This window comes from Octopus bimaculoides, chromosome 1 (genome assembly GCF_001194135.2).
Source record: "Octopus bimaculoides isolate UCB-OBI-ISO-001 chromosome 1, ASM119413v2, whole genome shotgun sequence".
NCBI classification, from domain to species: domain Eukaryota; kingdom Metazoa; phylum Mollusca; class Cephalopoda; order Octopoda; family Octopodidae; genus Octopus; species Octopus bimaculoides.
This window is the reverse complement of record NC_068981.1, coordinates 182470821-182480361: the sequence shown is the minus strand read 5'-3', so window position 1 is coordinate 182480361 and position 9541 is coordinate 182470821. Positions and strand designations below refer to the sequence as shown.

Below are 9541 nucleotides of genomic sequence, written 5' to 3'. Positions count from 1 at the left end.
CTTTGATTATGTTCTTATATGTCGCATTCACACTCTCACACAGACATACATCTTTAACGCCATAATAAATCATAGACATACATCTTTAACGCTACAATAAATATCTCTGTTATACATCTAATACGGTTGTGGTCTTTCATTACTGGTCATCTATGTTATCGTCGCATAACATATCATGTATATCATCTTCGATATATTATTGTGTGTTCGACCATGTGACGCGTTTAAATAAAAGGAGTCCTCTGTTTTTCCATTCGTCACCATTTCTCCTTTTTGAGTTCGCACGGTCGTCCTTACAACCTTTTCTACTATAGACACAAGACTTAAAATTTTGGTTGGGGGGACTAGTCAATTACATCGACCCCCAGTGTTCCACTGATACTTAATTTATCAACTCTGAAAGGATAAAAAGCAAAGTCAACCTTGATGGAATTTGAACTCAGAATGTAAGGACAGCTGAAATGCTGCGAAGCATTTTGCCCGGCGTGCTAATGATTCTGCCAGCTCATTGCTTTATTCTCCTTAATAATAACAGTAATTTCCAATACTGATTGCAAATTTTGACACAAGGCCAGCAATTTCAGGGAAGGGCTAAATCGATTACATCAGCCCCAGTGCTCAGCTGGTACTTTATCTTATTAATCCCAAAGTCAACCCTGGCAGTATTTGAACTCAGAACATAAAGTCAGAAGAAATGCTGTCAGGCATTTTGTCCAGTGAGGAAATGATCCTGCCACTTCATCACCTTACAATAATTTTTAATATTTGCAGGCATAACACCACACATTTTTGAGGATTAGAATGAAGCTTATTTGTAAACAATATACAGGTGCAGGAGAGGTGGTGTGGTAAGCAGCTTGCTTACCAACCATATGGTTCCAGGTTCAGTCCCACTGAGTGGCACCTTGGGCAGGTGTCTTCTACTATAGCCTTGGGTCGACCAGAGACTTGTGAGTGGATTTGGTAGACAGAAACTGAAAGAAGCCTGTTATGTGTGTGTGTGTGTGTGTGTGTTTGTGTGTGTATGTGTGTGCGTGTGTCTGTGTGTCTGTGTCTGTCCCCCAACCATTGCTCGACAACTGATGCTGGTGTGTTTACATCGCAGTAACTTACCAGTTCGGCAAAAGAGACTGATAGAATAAGTACTAGGCTTACAAAGAATGAGTACCAGAGTCAATTTGTTTCGATTAAAGGCGGTGCTCCAGCATGGCCGCAGACAAATGACTGAAACAAATAAAAGAGTAAAAGTGTAAAAAAGTAAAGAAAGAAAGCACAAAAAGAACAGACATAAGATCACACGGATGTTTAACATGTGGGAATATTCAAGAAAGTACTGAATTCACCCATGAAATAAAGCTATAACAATAATCAGATTACAACTTATTGTTCCCACACCGAAAAGTTACTTACTAAACTGGTGTTAATCTATTGCAGCTTGCTTATCAATTACTTTAATTAAATTTCTTTAATTAAAATTGAGCTATAATATTGTTTCTACATAATGCTATGGTTTAGTATTTCTGTTTCTCTCATTATTATGTGCTGCTATTAAATTAATGAAGGAACGTCTTTCTCACTCACTCAACCTGCTAGAAACAGCAGCTATATCTACTTCAAAGTACATATTACTGTCTTTGAAAAAAAAGTAAAATTGGATAATGTGGTCCTTGAGATATCATTCCTGCAAAAAAAAACTAAAAAAAAAAAATAGATGGGAAGGTCACAGTTGGGAGACCTTTGATTATAGGTTCATTTGACTAGAACTGAACTGTAGTTAAATAACTGTAATAATATCTATTATCACTGTTGCTACTATTGCCCCCCTCTTTGCATATATTTCAACAGAGCTCACTAGAGTGCATTGGTTTCTGCATGGCTTAGTTGGGGGTGGAGCAGTGATTTGACCTCGGGGTATCTGATGTTGGTGAAATTGATATGGTTCATGTTCTGCTTGAACGAGTGTAAGCTGATGTCTGGGTGGAAGGAAAATCCAGAGAGAACTGATAGCTTGCAAGAAAGTTTAGTGAAGCAGTGAGTGCAAGCCCTAGGAGTGGGACAGGGTAACACTAACAAAAAGAGAGAACAGAGATTGTGGCTGGGCCAGGTGGAAGGGATATCTTTTTTTATTTGTTTCTACCATTGAACTGCAGTTATGCTGGGGTACCATCTTTCATGGTTCTAGTCAAACAGATAATAATAATAATAATAATAATAATAATGCAGTACCAGGCAGTGGTTCTCATGGCTTCTAATCTTAATTGATTGGAAGTGTTATCATGTACATTGTTTTGTCTTGGGCTACAGCAAATATTCTGCTTAATACCACAGATTTGCTTGTCAGTTGTTTGACCTTAACCAGTTGAGCATGTCCCTTGATGGCTGACGATATGTATATCTCTAATTACGAGCAGAAGTAGTGGGAGAGCATCATAGCCATACATTGAGAGGAATTCTTTGGGGTTTAAATAATTCACCTTTAGAAACATGGGTGTTTTGCTCAACATCCTTAAACAAACCTTATTCAGGGACCTTTTGAGTGGGATAGGCTACTCAACATGAAGAAAATTCTAACCTTGCCCCACCTGTGAGGTCATGCGCTGTTTATCTTGATATGAGATCACCATGTTGCGCACATATGGTTGTGATGCATGTGCCTGGTGTCCCCTTATCAACACAATTATACAGTTCTCTTACTCTTCTGGTGAACTATACCTCCCATGATGATTAGTTTCATCTAGATGTAGTAAAAATTAAACCTTTTTATAGAGTTTGCATTTAGATGATCCATGCTAATATAAATCTTACACACACACACACACATTTTAGAGTTGAAAATTCTATAACTCTTATTTTGTAGAACCACTACTGAAGACAGTTTAAGGAAACGTTGTTCTTCATTTGAAATATAATCTGTAAGCTAATGAGACACTCATCCATTTTATTAGGCTGCTGCTACTGGTTAATGCTGACTCTGCAGAATCTAATTGCAATCATATGGATGGGACCATTTTTTCAGAAATTATTGCCTATACTTTGATTATAGCTCATAGCCCATAACCTAGACACTTTCCTGCTGCCTATTCACTCATTCAGGGATTCTCAAAGGGACAAAATCAGGTCTCCTTAGCAGAAACATGAGTGCATTTCTTCCTTTCATCCTATAGTTTTTTTTTTGGGGGGGGGTTGCTTCCCCACCCACGTTCACCTTTTCTACCTCTTTATTAATTATAAAATAAAATAGAGTGTGTATCCTTATAATTCTTCAGTCTTCATTATGGAGTTGAAAACTAAAATAGGCTCTTTCTATTAAGCATGGCAATTTCGTCCCCCACATATCAAACCACAACGAGAAACACAAGACTTGACCATTTATACCCCTGAAATAAAAACATTCCATAATTTTTCCTGGATCGGTACCTGAAGGATTTCTCTTCGAGTTGTATGCCAAAAACATAAGCTTGACAGAATCCATCTTTCTCCAACCGGTTGCCTATTGTTGGATGCAGGAAACATGTTCAGCTTTAGTGTAGCATTAAAGTCTAACTCAACGAATCAGTAAATTAAGAATTCCTACTGAAGGGAGATAACTCCGATGTCAGCCGTTGTGAGGGTCAACAACAGGTATCTCTCCTTTCGAACACCTTTTGTTCTTGACTAACAACCACTCCTTAATTTATATAATGTCTTCATATTTTTCTCAAGGCTTCATTATTTTCCACTGCTTATATTAACGTCTGTTATTTAGAATTATTCAACGTCATTGGGCAGTTCTTTATTATTAATTCAATGAAAAATTATCGGGCGAGTGTAATCTTATTCGAACCGTGTTATTTCAGACATGCTTCTCTGCCACTCTACATAAAAAAAAGATAATAATAATAATAATAATAATAATAATAATAATAACAATAATAATAATTTTATTGTACACAGTGTCAGGTGCGCTACAATACATGGGAAAATGATAACAAGAAACAGAACGCAACATTAAGTCTTGTGAATGGTCAGAATTACATGTGTAGTACGCTGAATAATACAAGAACACGAAAGAGTGATTTGCGAAAGAGTTATTAAGAGGAAAAGGTACACAAGAATGTTACGAATAGTATTTGTGAATTTCGGAAAGCATGGAATTTCTGATTGACGCAATGTCCTGATTGTTAACAACCGAGACGGGTATTGCTTCAACAATTTTGTGCAAACTAATGTATGTGAACGAGAGTTTATAAAGTCGTTAAACTTGCAAAATGATTTCCTTAAACGACAAAAATAAAGAATATTGCAACACAAATAAAGAGAAAAGTTATCTTACACAGCATCTAATCATATTAATTGTAATTAGCTGTTTTGGGGGTAAACAAACATCATGTTTCAACTTAACGAGACGAAATGAAATATTTTTGTCTGATGGTACAAAACGGAATTGAAGTTCTAAGAGCGATTATATAATTTGTTTATGTTTTTTCAGGAAGAGTGGAGTATTTCGATTTAACGACAGCAAAATACCCTCTCTTGAAATCATTTGCGATTTAAGTGAACTGAAATAACTCTGACTGGAAAACTATATGAATTAATATAATAAACTGTTCAGTTCCCATACTTTCGTCAATTATTTTTACAAAACGATTATATAACACTGCACTATTAAAGCATTTATAAAGCTTTTACAAAAGACGAAGTATGATGCAATACTAATTCTTTATTCAGTATTAAACAAAACAGACTTCTTAATTTGAAACTGAGTGTATTTTTTAATTACGATGGATAGTTAACATTCTTCTTGAGAACTTAGCCTACTCCCTGTTTTTTCTATTACGTTAGTTTCATGGGGTTATTGACCTCCCTTGTTTCATGGGGTTAATGACCTCTTTACGAGCCTTAAAGGGTTACTCAATATATCCTCCTACTCCATCTGCAGTCTGTCGAATCAATATTCCAACCAGACTAAGTACACCGTCACCATCAAACAATATAATCCAACTGTTTTTTCAATGCCTTAGATGTTGTCATGAGGGCATAACTACAGTTGTGTACCCCACCGATTTTGTTGCCTCATAATTTCCAGAAAAACGGATACTTTTTAACGGGAGAAAAATATTGAAAAGCATCAATACAAGCTCGATTGAAACGAGGAGGGTTGTCTTGGGATGTGCTAGAAACAACAGCCAAATTTTCCTTAAATCACACTTTTTCCTCTGAAAATATTTACAATTTTTTTTGTTTTTTGCTTTTTTTTTTACCGAAAAGGCTCCTCCCATGGTTTTTTAGAGCAAAAAAAAAATTGGCCAAAATCGGTCTGGAGTGGGATCGGTGGTGGGGAGAGGGAGTAAAAAATGAATTTGTGTGGTCTTCTGATCTGAAACTCCGTTTTCTGAAACTCCTCTCCCCATCCCTTCGGAAAAAAATTTCCCCACAAATTTCTTAATTATTGTAATTTATGCCGTTTGAAAGGTATTTCTATAAACTTTCACTAAAAGATACTCATTAAAAGACTCTATTTTTCTGGATGTTATGAGGCAACAAAGTCGGTGGGGTACACATCTTTAGCTATGCCAACCGTTACCCAAACGTTCTTCGAGGATAACTTAACTTAAACGTTGACCTAAGTCAAACCTTTCGTTCATTTTCTCTGTCCTTTGTTTCTGGGAGGCTCATGGAGTAGAGTCCTTGGTCACTTCTTCCATATAGTCCTATCGGAAGCATCTGCTATTGGACTTTCTGGTTGAATTCCCCAGCCTCAATAACTGAGACTATGAATATTATCCAAGCATCTCACTCTTGGACTATCCTTGGTCTTCTACCAGTTGACTCGGCTTGAAGAATCTTTCTTGCAACCCTTTCCTGCAACATTCTAATTACATGTCTGTAGTAGTGGAGTTATGATAGGTCAAGACAAACCCTTGGAAAAAAAAAAGAAGGGTGTCGATGGCACCTGTACCAGTTGAGCACTAAGAGCACCGTCCGAGCATGATCGTTGCCAGAGCACCGGCTGTCTGGCTTCCGTGCCGGTGGCACGTAAATAGCACCAATTGAGCGTGATCGTTACCAACGTCGCCTTCCTGTCACGTGAAAAGACATTCGAGCGAGATCGTTGCCAGTACCGCTGGACTGGCTCCTGTGCAGGCGGCACGTAAAATACACCATTTCGAGCATGGCCATTGCTAGTACCGCCTGACTGGCCTTCATGCCGGTGGCACGTAAAAGCACCCACTACACTCTCGGAGTGGTTGGCATTAGGAAGGGCATCCAGCTGTAGAAACTCTGCCAAATCAGATTGGAGCCTGGTGTAGCCACCTGGTCCACCAGTCCTCAGTCAAATTGTCCAACCCATGCTAGCATGGAGGGCAGACGTTAAACGATGATGATGATATCTCATACAAAAAAAACAAATTTATTATAGAAAACATGGTTGGTATGCTTACAAAAGAGTGGTTTTCGAACTAACCAATATCAAACAAACTTTAAAATATTATTGAGTTCCCCACCCCTTTATTTAGTTTTAAAATGAAATAGAATTTACATTATATAATTTTTCTTTCTTCCTCATGGTGTTATTCAGTTTTAAAAGCTTTAAATCATTTTTAACCTTAATAAGCATGGCACTTAGTCCACTTTTCATTCTTTACATTTCATTCTTCCTCTAAGAAACACTAATATAAATGACTGACTAACTGTGTGTTCTGATTGGGAAAGTTTAGAAGGTATAGGCGAGACTCCTGATGGATTTATCCTAGTTTATCTTAGCAATAATCACCTGGGTAACTCTGAATAGATATATGTATGAAATTAGAATGTTTTTTTATCATTTAGTTCAGTTGTTGGACTGCGGCCATGCTTGGATACCTCTTTGAAGGGTTTTAGACAAATCGACCCCAGTATTTTTTTTAAAGTCTAACACTTATTTAGGACTCCAGTAGTAAAGAACCTAACCTACACTCTTCTATTCAGCCATGTTTGAATATTGTTAGTTTACCTTTCTACACTCAGAAGGTTCTTTACCATGAAATCATCCAGTAACATGAATTGGCTGTTACGAGAACATACCCATTCTATCATCTAATATACAAGTGCTTGGCTTTTCCTGGACTTATAAAAACTCATTGGGGAACTTACTCTCTCTTTCTCTCTCTCTATCTGTATACATAGATATGTGTGTGTGTCTATTCTTAAACAGTATTTAAATATTGTAATGTTAGTAATCTTTATTTCATTGTGTAGGTTGTTCCATGTGACAAAGAAGATGGATCTCTTATGGTAATGTTGTACATCTGCAAAAGTTTTATTTCAAGCAATGCCTGTGCACAGAGTATTAACACCTGGTATCAGGTTCATCAGAACTCCTGTCTTCAATATCTCAAAGGATGTTAATTATATTCAACATACATGTCATCGGTGTTTAATAAAGGACCATTCTAATGCATCGGGTGTCAGTCAAACATCTCAAGAAATTACCACTGAGTCAGACCATCTTAGCAACTCAGAAAAAGATAAAAGAACTCACATTATTAGGTCTGTTTCTCAAAACGAGAGTTCCACAGATAAAACTCATTCGGATTTTATCCAGGAATTTTATGAAGGAAAAAAATTAAATGAAGATTTAGTAACAAAAGAAAATCCTGTTTGTAAAGTAACAAAAACTCCACCCGATCCGCCAACAGACTGTTGTATGAGTGGCTGTGCGAATTGTGTTTGGATTACATATGCTGAAGAAATGAAGGAATTTTATAGTGCAGATGGTATAGAGAAAGCCTTGAAAGATATTGAAGCAATTGAGGATGTCAGTTTGAAAGCCTTTCTAAAAGTTGAACTGAGTTTCTTGAAAAAACAATGACCCCTGTGGCATTTGATATTTCACAACTTTGTCAAAAATAATATTCTGTTGTATCTCAAAATTTACTGTATTTTCTGATATACATGTCAGTGTATTATATATTGGAAACATGTAGTGTAAATATTTAAATATCTTCACTAGCTTTCAAAATCCTGTTGCATTTCACATGGAATTTTTGGTCCTCTGAAGTTGTTTTGGTGAATAAGTTAATCTACCTTTTTTTTTTGGCTGTGAAATTTGGTCTAAAAAATCCGACTTGTAAACTGGAAAATATGGTAACTCAACACATTGAAACACTGAACGATTGTATAGTTTATTTTATTTATGGTGTAATTATTTCAGTTTCTTATTTATTATAACTTTATACTTTGAATTTAAATGGATGATTGACAAATGAGTGTATTTATTTTGTTTTCAGTTTATGAAAGATAAATGATATGGAACTTAAGTGCAGGCATGGCTGTGTCTTAAGAAGTTTCTCTCCCCATCACATGATTTGGAGTTTCAATCCCACTGCGGGGCACCTTGAGCAAGTGTCTTCTATTATAGCCCTGGGCCAGCATAAGCCTTGTGAGTGGATTTAGTAGATGGAAGCCCATCGTATATATGTAAATATAATATATTTGTGTGTGTTTCTTTGTCTTGACATCTTAACATGAGGTATGCTCCAAAACCAGTTTGAAGAATGCTATTTTCAAATGTACAGGTCTCATTTAGATCTGTTTCTTATGTTACCTGAGTTTGTCCCTCTATCATACTTTAGCATCTCTACACCTGGCATAAAACCACTGCCCCTGCCTTAAATACCACCCACCCTTGGTCAAGGGGCTTTTACCTTTTTCCTGTTCTTGTCTTGCAAAGTTACTTGCTGACCTCACTAGTACCAATGGCATGAAAAAAAGCACCCAGTACACTCTGTAAAGGAAAGGAATTTAGCCATAGAAACCATGCCAAAGCTGACGTTGGGGCTTGACATGATGCCCTGAGGCTCACTGGATCCTGTCACACTGTCCAACATGGAAAGCATATGTTAAATGATAATCATATAATCATTATGATGATGATGATACCTGTATTTTGGACAAATCAGACTGGTGTTACTCAAAAAGAAAAAACAAAATTGAGAAAATATATTTTTAACAAAACAATAAAGCATTATTTTTTATTTCTGAATTTCTTAAAAATATTATTTCTCATTTAGTTTAAGATTAGGGTGAATTTTAGTTAACATTATGTAAACAATAAATGAGAAACAGACAAAAAAATTAGGGCTTTCCTATCTCTCAGATATGTTTAGAACATTAACAGGTTTCTATACCTAACCAAATTACAGTGACTTTTGAAATGAAACGTGTGAAGTGATTGGAGGTAAACAAAAATTTTCTGGTAAAGCTGTCTTTCTGTCTAATGAATGTGAATTATTCTCAGTTTGAGGCGTGTCATTTTCCATTCTGTTCAAATCATCTGAGTTATACGCATGTTCTGAAGGTTCACGCTTGCAAAAGAAGGTAAAAAGAAACAATACTGTTAATTGTGAAAGGATAAAAAGAACCAAATAATGAGTGAGGAATGATGAAAATACTGAAGTAATTATTTTTTAAAAATATATATGTTTTCTCATATAGCTTCGGACTAATCAAAGCAAGCCATGTGAGTGGATTTGGTAGACAGAAATTGAAAGAAACCCATTGTATATATATATATATATAT

At 36.1% G+C, this 9541-nt stretch overlaps 2 protein-coding genes across 2 annotated transcripts in view; one reads left to right on the top strand and one right to left on the bottom strand.

The window, feature by feature from the left end:
• Positions 1 to 7291: 7291 nt before the first annotated feature.
• On the top strand, positions 7292 to 7831 carry LOC106872718 (oxidoreductase-like domain-containing protein 1). Its single transcript, XM_014919800.2, has one exon. It carries the CDS (start codon positions 7292 to 7294, stop codon positions 7829 to 7831), a length of 540 nt encoding a protein of 179 aa, XP_014775286.1.
• A 1131-nt stretch (positions 7832 to 8962) lies between these two features.
• LOC106872719 (uncharacterized) overlaps positions 8963 to 9541 on the bottom strand; it is an 8691-nt gene continuing 8112 nt past the window's right edge. The window contains exon 5 of the mRNA XM_014919801.2: positions 8963 to 9326. Within this exon, the coding sequence (XP_014775287.1) occupies positions 9159 to 9326 (168 nt within the window). The 3' untranslated portion in view covers positions 8963 to 9158. The remainder of the gene's footprint in view (positions 9327 to 9541) is intronic.

Excerpts from the sequence above, each read along its gene's own strand:
- LOC106872718 (XM_014919800.2), top strand. The coding sequence starts at position 7,292 with ATGCCTGTGCACAGAGTATTAACACCTGGTATCAGGTTCATCAGAACT.